The 13,366-nt window shown below is 35.5% G+C and overlaps 1 protein-coding gene across 1 annotated transcript; it reads left to right on the top strand.

Moving 5' to 3' along the window:
• Positions 1-5,171: 5,171 nt before the first annotated feature.
• LOC132626906 (uncharacterized) lies at positions 5,172-6,802 on the top strand. The gene has a single exon (XM_060341937.1). It carries the CDS (start codon positions 5,355-5,357, stop codon positions 6,450-6,452), a length of 1,098 nt encoding a protein of 365 aa, XP_060197920.1. The 5' UTR covers positions 5,172-5,354; the 3' UTR covers positions 6,453-6,802.
• The last annotated feature ends 6,564 nt before the right edge of the window (positions 6,803-13,366 follow it).

Genomic DNA, 13,366 nt, shown 5'->3' on the forward strand with positions numbered 1-13,366 from the left:
TTGTGTTCAATTCAAGTTGCTTTTTCACCTATTTTGGGTTAAAATATGCCCTTAATGTATTAAATGGCTCAAACATACCCTTTTTCACCTATTTTGGAGTTGATTACTCTGTTGCAGTTTGTCTTTGTAGATACATAAACTCAAAGCATTAAGCCCATAAAATTAACCAATTTAGTACATGACATAGGTTTTAGGATGGAAAGCTCGTGCACATAATCACATTCGAATAAGTATATCTCCAAGTTACACTCACCTGTTAACTCAATGAACTTTGAAATTAAAAGTAGGTTAAAAAAAAACGTAAAACAAATAAAATAGACGAGTACAGCCAATGAATTGAAGGTTACCGCTAGTGAATGCACAAGTTAATCCCAGATGCTTCCGGTGATAGTAATACAACGGGAACATTGCTGCACACACGCCATAAATTAATCGGGTCAATTTGCGAACACCTTAATTAATTAAAATTAAACTTATATAAAATTTACTACATTACTAATATAAGTAATTAAGGCATTCTAATGAAGGAAGTGATGATAAGAACAATATCGAGAGCTTATCCTGCCTCAGTTGATACAAAGTGCGCAATTGGGTGAAAATGACCACTGAGGCAACAATAAACCTTTTTTTCTTCTAGGCATGGTTTAGACACTACATTGCAGGTCATACAAGTTTTATCTCTTTATTTTTCTTTTTTAGATTTTTTTTTTTTGGGGAATGGCTCTTTTTTTTTTTTTTTTTTGCATTTGATTTGGAAGTTATTAGTAGTCATTTAGAATTAATTTTGCATCCACCCATTTATTAAAAACAATTTATTTAATTACAAAGTTCATGAGTGTTAAATTTGAGTCAACATGCGATTGTAACTTGGAGATATACTTATTTGGATGTGATTATGTGCGCACAACTTTCCGTCCTAAAACCAACGCCATATAACTAAATTGGTTAATGTTGTGATTCCCAAATGGGAAAAGCCATGAAAATTAACTAAGGAAAATCAAGGGAAGAAACATAGAAAAAGAAAATTCAATATGGTTCTTACAAAGCCTTGGTATAGAATATAAAGGAAAGCTAAGGACTACAATAGAAATGTTAGTACCTCAGGGACTAATATGTAAATAAAAAAAGTTCCCAATTACCCAATTCACAACATTCCATCCCCCTTTTAAAAGAACTTTAACCTCAAGGTTGAAATGAAAACTAGAAATGGAATGCTCATGAAAACTGCGAGCTTGTGACTGAAATGCAGCAAATCGGTGGGCTTCTGTCTGTAGTGTAACCAAAGAAGAAATACCATGCATCTATGTAGGATTACGACATCTTCAACTAGAACACCTTATAAGTTGTTCTCCCTCCAGGATCAAAAATGAAAATATTCCTCTCACCAGCTTTTTTGCCTAACACAAAGGTGGTAGCTACATCAACTTCACCACTGAGATATATAGTTGAAGTGGAGATAAGTGCAACATATTTGGTCTCATGTAGCTTTTGAGCACACCCCACCCTAAGATTGGTGCTAAAAACAATACAAAACATCTCAATTATCGTATAAAGTGACCAATCCAAAGTACCGCCTCCAGGATCAAAAATCAAAATTGTTGTCTCCAATTTTTGTTCGAATTCATTAGTCAAGGAAGTAACAAACCTATGGTTTACTTCTGCACAACAGACCACTGCTAAGGAGGTAGCGTTCACTAGCCTTTTACCAATATCTTTGCAAGGAAGACCATATTGAATAGCATCAGTATTAGCTTCTTCCAACAATGTTATCTGCCGCTCACTTCTATGATGAATATGAGCAGTAACTACCCAGACAACTACACTGCTACTCTCAGTAACCAGCAGCAAAGAAATAGGTAGAAGCTGTATTTCAATCTCATTTAAGGTTGTCGGGCACTTTGTATCATTACAAACACACCTTGCACCATTGTAATACTGTTGGACCATTGCAACTTTGCAAATTGGCATAGGAAGACTAGCTGCACCATTCAATCCATTCTGAATAATCCTTGAAAATTTAAACAAACTTGCCAATTTGCCCACTCTCTTCAACTTTAACACTGCGCCATCGCAATTAAGAAATATACTACCCACCACAACACCATAGCTATTCTCCTTTTCGATTACACACATCCTGACATGTCCATCTTGAAATATAATCAGAATCGCTGGCGACTCAAGCACCATCTCAAACTCATCACAATCAATATACATAACATAAAAGGTAGAGAGCCACGCGAAATCACCATCATTGGACTGATGAAAAAGTTCACTGTAAGTGTCATATCTGAGATCAAAGACCATCATTGTTTCATTAATTTTCTTTTGAGGACTATAAATCAATAGAGTTGCAACACCATTGCCATCTTTCAAATAACTGGATGAAGTGCTAATGAAGCTAATGTTGTGACAATACAAGTCAGTTACCTTAATAGCAATACCAACTACCTTCTGGTCATCTTGACCATCAGTTTTCCCAACTACCTCCTTCAGTTTACACTATAAATAAGATATTTTCTCGTTTAAACTTTCAGCGTTATCCTCAATAATCTGCCGTCCAACCAACACCTTCTTAATCCTATCAAAATATTCTTCGAGTGTATGTTGATCCCTATCTGTCAATGATATCCCAAGTCCCGCTATAGAAGGACTCGGTTGAAGCAAAAGTCTCGGCTTAACAGTATCCCAAATGGCATGTGAAAAGATATTTGCAGGTGCAAACATACGGTGATCACAAAATCTAAGCCTCTTTAAACTCTGCCCTGTATCAAACCAACTACAACCATGAATATAGACTAAGGTAACCTCATATGATGCAAATTTAGCAAACACACTACCCCTAATAATCACTTGGTTGTTGCAATTACCAAAACAAGCCAAAGATGTGTCTGAAATCTCACTGCAAGCCATGAGATAACTTTCTAATCCAAGCTCAACATCACCCATTAGATTCCCTTTTCACCACTAATACCACTTTAGGTTGCATCTGCATTTCTATAGAAATTTTCACTACCCCTCGTAAATTTTCACCTCGAGCAATGTAGTTCACTGATGAAACATGATTGGGATCTCTCTGAAGAAATACAGAATCTCTAGTATCTACTACGACAATGTTAATATTAAAGACTCTGTCATGTGACAAATGAGCAAGAGCATTTTCATGTAGTGCAAGTGAATAAAACTCAGGATTAAGTATATCCTTTCTCACAGTCTTTTGAAGTTGACAACCAAAAATGATCACGTCATGCTTCATGAAACATCTTCCAAAGGTGCTGTGCATACAGTTGTTAACAGCTGCGTTCAATAAACTCACGTCAGAAGGGACAGGAACCAACTGTTGTCTTATTTTCTCAGCGTCAAGCAAATTGCCATTATACAAGCCAAAGTCAGATTGTAGCCACCACATGTTTTCATTAATTATAAGCGTCACTTCTTTCTTTCTCGGTTGTTCAGAAGTTACTCTCAGAGTATGATTGTTTTGAGTCTGAAGCTTATTTTTAGTGGCAGTCAGCACTAACAACTCCTGGTATCCAAGATAAGTGAAGAGCGACTGGTTATAAATGAATGGTTTAAGTGACTGGATTTCATTTCCTGTGGAGCTCTTGTCAAACACCTTGCCCACATAGTTTGAGTCTCCCACTTCAGTGTCGAATTCCACCTCTGTGGTAATGACTTTTGTGAGGCCAGTTTCTCTGGGTTGAACCCCCATTAGAATAGGCAGATAAGGTTCTTCCAACTCATCCACACGTGCATAACTAATTTCATGATTAACCTCGATATGTTGGTAAGATACCTCTAACTCGTCCACACCATCTTCAAGCTCCATAGGCTTATCTCCTTCACTTTCATCCCATTGCATATCCGTCATATTAATTCCATATAACCGAAGAATTTGATCAAGCACTTGATATCCGTTATCTTCTAATTTCTCCTCTTCGGGTTTTCCAAATTCTTCAAACAAAATCTCATTAGTGATAATTTTTTTAGTCTCATTGGACACTCGACACTCTTGGCCAGTATTAATTAAGTCACCTCAATTGTTTGGAAACTCTTGAAAAATATCTACTGTTCTTTGAGAACATTTATCAAACAGGTTGTCCTCATAATGAGTAGCTTGTTCATTTACCTCATTCTCAATAACATCAGTTACTAGGATTGGAGGCAAGGTGACACTTTCTTTGGTATCACCCCCGACCAGATTCCCAACAAAAGGGTGACTAATTTGCTCCAAGTAAGGGACCTCTAATGTTTCTTTAGAAATAGTACAAGAAGAAACAGAATTTGCACTTACCCCTGAATTATATGTATCCAGCTGATACCACTGACCAGTAGTGACATTAAACTTCCAACCTGGACAAAGATTATCCCAATATTGACAGCTACTGACAATTTCGTCACCTGTAATCGAGTTTGTGGTTGTCGAATACAGATTCTCTCGTTGTGGAATGATATTGATAAGCTGGCCACCAACAATTGTGTTTGTGGTAAATTCATAATAGTGACCCGGTATGTACGAGCTGAGCTCTCCATGTGCGTATGCATCAACTGGGTTAATTGAAGCATTATTTGCTCGGTCGACATGGAACCCACTCCCTTCCATATCAGTTGCATGTGGGTTAATGAAGCCTCCATGTGCATACAAATCTGATGGAATCTGCTGCTCCCTACTGCTTGTTTGAACGTCATATGGAATTGGTAAACCATGGCTATAGACCTCGGGAATGGATGCAGTAGCTAAGCTTCGCGGTGAATGACAATAAAAGTGGTGGAACATCACTGCGGAATTGGGGCCGAGAATCATTGGCTCTGTTACCAATTGTTGCAATTCCCAAATGGAAAAAGCCATGAAAATTAACTAAGGAAAATCAAGGGAAAGAAACAGAGAAAAAGAAAGGATAAAATTGATTTCTCATTCAATATGGTTCTCACAAAGCCTTGGTACAGAATATAAAGGAAAGCTAAGGACTACAAAAGAAATGTTAGTACCTCAGGGACTAATATGTAAATAAGAAAAGTTTTCAATTACCCCCTCCACAACAGTTAATTATGGGCTTAATGCATTGAGTTTAATGCATCCACATAAGCATAATCTAACTTTAAAAATTGGTGGACAGAGGCCATTTTTAAGCCATTTTTAGTACATATTTTTGACCCAATAGATAGAACATAGGCATTTTTGAGCCATTTCTGATACTTTCCTTTTATTGACGATTGTTCACAAATTTCAAGAGTCTTACGGTGGTTAAAACAGCATTTTCACCCCTTTTGCTTGTTAAATTGACCTAACACTCAAAACAGCTTCTATAGTCGAATCCACTCGGGTAGTGGCCTGCAAACGAAGATTGCTTGCAGCTATGTTTAGAATTAGTAGCAAAAAGCATCTCTTTTCTGTCACATTTCACCTGTTTTACTCCACTGCTCCAGCTACTTCCCGTGCTAATGTATTGGTGGACTTCATGGTAAACTCACTTGGTTTCTCAACACAAGAAGCCATTTCTACAAGTGACAAGGTAACTCGTTCAAGAATCAGAAACCATGAGCCCCGTTTGTTACTTGATCTCTTTGACCAAATGGGTATTAACAAATTACAGATCAAAACCCTCATTTCTTCTTCCCCTAAGTTGTTGATTTGTCGTGTTGACAAAAACCTTCTACCCAAAATTAAGGTTTTGCAACAACTTGGCTTATCTGGCTCTGACCTTGTTACATTTATCAGCAAAAGCGATTTGTTGACAACAGGTTTACATACTATTATAGAACCTAATCTTGTTTACCTAAGGGAGTTATTGGGCAGTCATGATTCTGTAGCTAGAATTATTATGAAAGAGCCTAGGTTGTTCTCCTGTAATCTCCATAAAGTTATGCCACCCAATATAACATTGTTGCAAAACCTTGGGTTTTCAAGAATGGATATTGACAAGGCTTTTCATAGGCATCCTAGGTTTCTACTCAATAACCCTGTGAAGCTCGAGAGAGCAGTGTATCAACTAGAAAAGATTTTTCATATGCCTCAGGAGTCACGGATGTTTATTCATGGCGTTGAAGTACTTGTGTCGCTTGATGAATCTACATTAGAAAGGAAATTAGATATATACCGGAGTTTTGGATGGTCTGATTCTGATATCTGCAAGATGGTGAGAAAGCTTCCTTACTGTTTGACTACATCAGAGGCTAAGATAAGGATTACATTGAAGTTTTTCATGAACGAACTGGGGTATGAATCTAGTTATCTGGCTTCTTATGCGCCACTTTTAAAGTATAGTTTTGAGAAGAGGGTCATGCCAAGGAATGAAATCTTGAAGTTTCTTAAAGAAAACCAACTGGTAAAAGGGAAGCTATGTCTTTACACTGTTGTCAAATGTACTGAATTGCAATTCCTAGAGAAATATGTGTTGCCTTTCAAGGCAACGATGCCCGAGTTGTATGATTTATACATGAAAACAAGAAGCTAAAGACAAGTCTTTTACCGTGGAGGCAGTGGCTGCAAAGTAGTGTTTGTTTAAGAGGTTTATTCAGTTCCTTGAAAATATCGTAGATTCTTTTTCATGCCCTTGTCAAGCATATTACTGCTTGTTTACTTTTCATTGCTGGAGATCTATTATTGAATGGAGTCTTTTAAAAAAAAAGGCTATCGAGTGAGGAAAACTAGAAATTGAGATCAGTTTCATTTTCAATTCAACTGATGATTTTCTTGTTTAATGAGAAGGAAAGCAATATAGAAATCAGACTTGATGTATATGACGTTGATATTTGAATGGTCAGACAATGTTTGTTCTCGTTTAACTGAAGTTTCTTTATCTGATATCTTTGTGATAGGACGCTATTTTGGCTTGAGGATTTTCCTTTATTGCCTCATCTAATATCTTCATCATATTTTGAAAGAGTGCCTTCTTTCAAGCCTGGTCAAGCGTGGGCATGATGCTCTACATGCAACAGGTACCTATTGTCGACAATCCCGAAAGGGGTTATAGGCCATTGCCTTTTGACAAGGAAAAAGAGTGTTATCTAATATGTCGCATACAATTTTCATGAAAGTTGCTTCAGGAAAACCAATTTTACTTTTGGTGTGAGCTGTATTCATTTGTTTTGCTGCAGTCATGTACTCCCTCCTTCCCAATATATGTGAAGCTGTTTGATTGGACACAAAGTTTAAATGAAACAGAAAGACTTTTGAAACTTGTAATCTAAAGTAGCCATAGAATTTCTGTGGCTAGAAATCATCTTATTAAGAATAAAATGGGAAGTTTAAAGTTAAATTATCATATAGAAAGATGTCATTCTTTTTGGAGCTGACTAAAAAGGAAAAAGTGTCACATAAATTGGGACGGAGGAAGTATATGAAATTCGTCAATGGTTGACTCTTTATGGGAGAATGGGGTGGTTCATGGGTGTATAAGAAAAAAGAGAACCTAAAGTTTCCTCTGATGCACTTCACAAAATCAGCATATATGTTTAAATGTTCCTGCATAACTGATCAATCATCTATATGATATCCTGTTTTTCCTAATTGGAGATTACTTGACAATTTTTCATCATTGTAGTCTTAAGTCAGTCATGGTAGTGTAATCTGTGCGTCACTCTAAAGCCTGCTAAGTGTCTCTATGGTGTACCTATTCGCATAAGATGAGCCTAAATTGAATAATATGCTCAGTGAGGATTCATATAGCCGAGCTTGTTTGGAATTGAGGCATCGTTGTTGTTATACATGCACTCGTTAGCTATTATGGTAGCTTCCATGTTTAGCCTACCGTTGATTAATGCCATCTGGTGTTTGTCATTTAACTTGTGCATCACCCTCTCGAATCAGTCTAGAACCCTCATTGCCTAGAGGTGATTTCTTATATGCTTCCTATCACACTGATTGGTCTAGAATCCCTCATTGCAAAGGCTCCATTCTTCTTTGAGATAAGAGCAATGTAAGTGGCATTTATGCTCTTTTAAAATTTTACCTTGTCTGTTGAAGTACTCCACTGCCTTCATAATGTCTTCTTTAATGATTGGCCAGCATGTTTGACAGAAACTAGTGTAACTGTTAGAGCTCGGGATTTATCATTTGCACAGATTTTGATGGTCTCTGCTACTTCCTTTTCCCGGAAGGACCTTGTAACCAGCTATCTTCCTCTTTACTGATTGTTGGGCATTTATTCATGTTGAACCTTGGTGTCTATTTTTCATTCTCAGTCTACTAGTTAACGCTAATATCCCTCTTCTGATTGCCTCTGGATCTTCCTCTTATTAATATCCAACATGTTAAGTCCTTATTTGGAAAAACTTAGTGTATTTGTCACCTCATTTCAACCGACGAACCCTAGATCTCTGTCTCCATACTATCTCCTCTGATTTATTTACATCTTCAATTTCCATGAATACACTAGCTTTTAGGATCAAATCCTCCTTAGTAAGTTTTCCCTATATTTTATCCAACTGAGACATTTCGTTCATATGTCGGATATGTTCTCTCTAGAGCGCCAAATTTGTTGATATTCTCACTCGAGCAGCTTTGCTTTCAAAAATTTCAATTTCTTTAAGAGTAAAATCAGGCCTACCTGTCCCCATAAAGGAGTCCCACCATTCTTTGATCTTCTCTTTAAAACCTTCGACATCTAATCGCCTATTTTTAATTTTCAAGTATGACCTATATTTACCCCTTCCCTGCATTGGAGTAATATAGGATTATGTCCGGAGGCAATCAGGCAATTTTGGGAAGTGCGGACTACTTGATGTATCTAAACTCTTCATCCCTTTTATGTTGTGGAAAGGAATCTGTCCAATTTTGAGGAACTACGATGATATTTTTCCTTCACCCAAGTGTATGCTTCCACTGTGAGTAGTGGATCAATTAACTCCAGATCTTCCATGCATTCTGAAAACAAATACACGGCCCTTGTTATTCTGTTGTTATTAGATCTCTCTGATACAACAAATCTTGTCACGTTAAATTATCCGCGTGCTACCCACGGCCCACACATAGACCTCTGGTTGCTTGCTGCCATTTTCCACCAAAATTCTACTATTAAGATCATAAACACCAGTTAGATGCCATGAGAAATTGTTGAGCAGAGATGTGATCTGCACAGTAACACTGTGGGTACCAGTACTTAATAGTTTCGCTTTCCGCAATAGTGTAGTAGTTAATGCTGTTTCCTAATTAACATGAATCACTTTATTTGAATTACTGGACATTCACTAAAACCATTGCTTCTCCAAGCTAGGATATAATATTACTGCTAGGTCATCTTTTGGTTGCCGTTAGAACTGAAAATGGAAGGCATGCTCATTTCCACGTCCAACGATGCTTTTTTATAGTGTTAGAAAGAAAAAAGCGGACATTTGACTCCTATTCCTAAACTATTGATGTCATGAATGCATATCTCAATTCAAATTCAAATCCATTTTCGGCCGTATGATAGTACAAAGTAAATTTCCTAGAAGCTGACACCACTTTTGTTTCTTTTAGGACTAAAATCATCCAACTATCACTATTTTTCTTGGAATATACTAAACAAATAAAATCCTTCTTCTCTCTTAGTTGGTATGTGATGTCACATAAAATTCTAGTTTTTTTAAATAATAAATTTATTTAACTCGTCAAATTCATTTAACTCAACCCAAATCCAAACCCGTTTAACCAATCAACTCATGTCTTATACCCATTTAACCCGGTTAGAAAACATCAAAGAAGCGTAACTTTTATACTCGATTTTAGATTTTTTGCATTTTGCACCCTATCCTATTTTTTTAACGATATGCACCCGCATCTCTGTATTTCCTTACAAAACCAGAAAAGACTTGTTTTGTTTTATCATTTACAAATGGTAAAAATGAGAAAACCAGTTCACGCCTTCACCGAACCCTCCGGTGATCTTTTGTCTAGTACTTAAAATTTCTTCTTATAAGAAACCCCAAGTCTCATTTAAAAGTATTTTTTTTTTAAAATAATAGAATTGATATTGTACTAATGTGTGCACGTAAGTATATACATGAAAATTGCATCACCTAATGCCTTGTCACTTTCTAATACAAGACCTACAGAAATAACATTAGTTCACTAAATGATTCCGTGATTTCTCCTTCTTTTTCATTGCAATCCATATTCTGAGTTTTTTTTTTTCCACTGCAATATAATATTACATTTTGATTTAGTATTTTCTAATATTCTTTTAAAAAATGCGGGGTGGGGCAGGTGTCTCTGGAAAAAAGAAAAAGATAGGAAAACACTCAATATTATTACTTAGTAAAAAAAGGGCTCTCAATATTGCTTAAAGTAACTGGAGTTCTCAGAAGGTCACTTAACTTTGTTTTGTAACTAGAATGTCACTCAACTTTCATTTTTTACAAAAGTCACTTAATTTTGTTTTGTAACTGGAAAGTCACTCAACTTTCATCTTTGCGACACAAAAGTTATTCAACTCATTTTAGTCAACTTTTGCTGACGTGACATTTAAAAAAAAAGTTAAATCCTTATTTAACATAAACCCACTCATTTTTGCCATTTAGTGATCCGCCCCACTAAACCGACCCGCTATCCAAATTTTTATAACAAAACGCTATGGACTGCAATTTACTAGTAATTTTTTACTGGTAACGTGGCTGAATTCTCCTCCCTACTCAGGCCTTAAAATTTTGTCTCAAGTTCATCCGGTTACTATGACACTACTGCTAAGCTATTTGCCAGTTCTTCAAGGAAATTTATGCATTCTATTCACAAAATATTACCCAAATCAACGGAATATAGTTGTACTTTTGTTCTTCTTTTCATCTATGTTGTATTCAGAATACAATTCCCTTGTGCAAACAGCTTGAATTTTACAAAAAATACCATAAGAAGTTGGTAGGGATTGCTGGGAAAGTAAATGCCTCATCTATAATCAACGTTTCAATTCACTTAGTTAATGCAGGAGCCAAGAAGTAGTGATTTTGTTCAAAATTACTATATTAATCCTCGGCTCTACAAAATTTACACTACTGATCAGTTTTCAGAAATCCTCATCAAGTCCTATACTAAATTCATTGGATAGCGGGTCAGATTAGTGAGGTGGGTCACTAAATGTAAAAATGGGTGAGTTTAGAAAATTTTAATATGTGCCTCATACAACTGACATTAGCTGTGTGAAGCTCTATTTTGTGAGACAAAAAAATAACCTAAAATTTGTGGACCCATTAGTGTAAGATGTGGGTCCATTTTTTTGTCTCACAAAAAATAGCCTCACACAACTAATGTCAGTTTTGTGAAGCACATAGTAAAACTTTCCGTGAGTTTATATTAAATAAGGATTTAACTTTTTAAAAAAATATCACATCAGCAAAAGTTGACTATGAGTTGAATGACTTTTGTGTTACAAAGATGAAAGTTAAGTAAGAGCCCATTTGGATTAGCTGAAAAAAGTGGCCTTTAAGCACAAGTGCTTAAAATACTTTTTAAGTGTTGAAAGTTATTTTATAAATAAGCAGTTATGTGTTTGGATAAAAGTACTTAAAGGGTTTTTAGAAGTAAGGGTAGTATTGGAATTAACAGAATATATAAGGGATAAAAGGGTAAAGTTGTTGTTCAAACCAAAATGACTTTTAAGCCAAAAAATAAAATAAAATTGGGGTTGAACAACTTCTTGGTTTTGGCTTATTTTAAGCACTTTTTAATTTAATTTAAGCTATTTTCTATTTTTACCAAACACCCAAATAAGTTAAAAATGGCTTATAAGCTGGTTTGACCAACTTATAAGCCAATCCAAACGGGCTCTAACTTTCCAGTTACAAAACAAAGTCAAGTAACTTTTGTGTTATAAAGATGAAAGTTGAGTGACTTTCCAGTTACAGAACAAAGTTAAGTAACTGTTGCAGAAGCTTATGTTAGGTCTGGGCCAAATTATAATTAAATTGATTTATTTTTGTGCGGAATGCCCTTTAAAGGCACTGGTCTTTAATTTTTGCTCTTCACCTAAAATCCAAGGGTTCTGGGTTCGAATTCCCGCTCAGTCAAATATTAAAAAAAAATTCTCAAGGCAGATATTTGTAGTAAAATGGGAAATTGGCGCGAATGCCCCTCAGACGCGCTGGTCTTTAAATTTTTCCACGCTAATTCATGGTCTTTAACTTTTGCCCTTGTGATCTAATGGAACGGAACAAAAAGACTAAAATACCCCTACACCATAAACATATAAATAACGAAACTCAAACGAAACCTAAACATAACGAAAATGAAACCAAAACGAAACCAATACGAAATCAGAAATCTCCATTGATTCCAAACACAAAAATCTCCATTGATTCATAATACAATGTCGGAAAAAAGGTAAATACAAAACATACAAATTCAAATTTATTCATATTTGATTAAGTTTAGATTTTTTGATATTTGAAAGTAACAACAAATCATCTTCGTTGAGATATTATGACCTAATTGTTCAGAAACATCTGATATTCAACTGAAAATCAACATTGAGGATGATAAATTTACTAAACAACATCGAATTCATAGAATATATTGCTTTATTCTGATTTTGATTAATTTATATGTTACTTCTAATTATTATACAATGCTTATTGAGTTACTATATTTAAATTATAGTAACTTCAGTTGACATAAAAAAGTTAAGAAAATCAAGTAGAGTTTTGAATTTTTCTGTCAACTCCTGCTTGCAAAGTAAGCAAAAACTCTGTCTTAAGGAAGACTTTTACAAAATTATGCCTTAACTTACTTCCATTTATGAAGCCTCTACTTATCCTTATCAGGCAGAGTTTTACTGCAAACTCTACCTTCTCATGCGCAAAGGCAGAATTTTTGGAAACAAGGCAGAGCTTCAGCAACTTTGAAATGACAGAACTTTGTTTTGTTTTTAGGACGAGTCAAGTGTTGGTAAAATAAACTTAATTTCATTTTGAAGTCTCTACTTATCCTTATCAGGCAGAGTTTGACTCAAAATCTACCTTATAAGGTAAACTCTGCCTTAAGGCAGAGCTTATAAATAACATAATCTGGTATAAAGGCAGACTTTGACCAGCAAAGTGTTATACCTTTAGGCAGAACTTACAAATAACATAATCTGGTATAAAAAACTCTACCTTAAGGCAGAACTTACAAAAATAACAAAGTAAGCAAAAACTCTGCCTTAAGGCAGACTTTTACAAAATTATGTCTTAACTTACTTTCATTTGTGAAGCCTCTACTTATCCTTATCAGGCAGAGTTTAAGGCAGAGTTTCAAAGTTACGCCATTTCAAAGTTACTGAAGTTCTGCCTTAAGTAAAATAAACTTAATTTCATTTTGAAGTCTCTACTTATCCTTATCAGACAGAGTTTGACTGCAAAATCTACCTTATCATACAGAGTTTGATAAGGCAAACTCCGCCTTAAGGTAGAGTTTTTGCAG

This window comes from Lycium barbarum, chromosome 2 (genome assembly GCF_019175385.1).
Source record: "Lycium barbarum isolate Lr01 chromosome 2, ASM1917538v2, whole genome shotgun sequence".
In the NCBI taxonomy this organism is placed as follows: domain Eukaryota; kingdom Viridiplantae; phylum Streptophyta; class Magnoliopsida; order Solanales; family Solanaceae; genus Lycium; species Lycium barbarum.

What these genes read in the sequence shown, in the direction of transcription:
- LOC132626906 (XM_060341937.1), top strand. Translation starts at nt 5,355, where the DNA reads ATGTTTAGAATTAGTAGCAAAAAGCATCTCTTTTCTGTCACATTTCAC.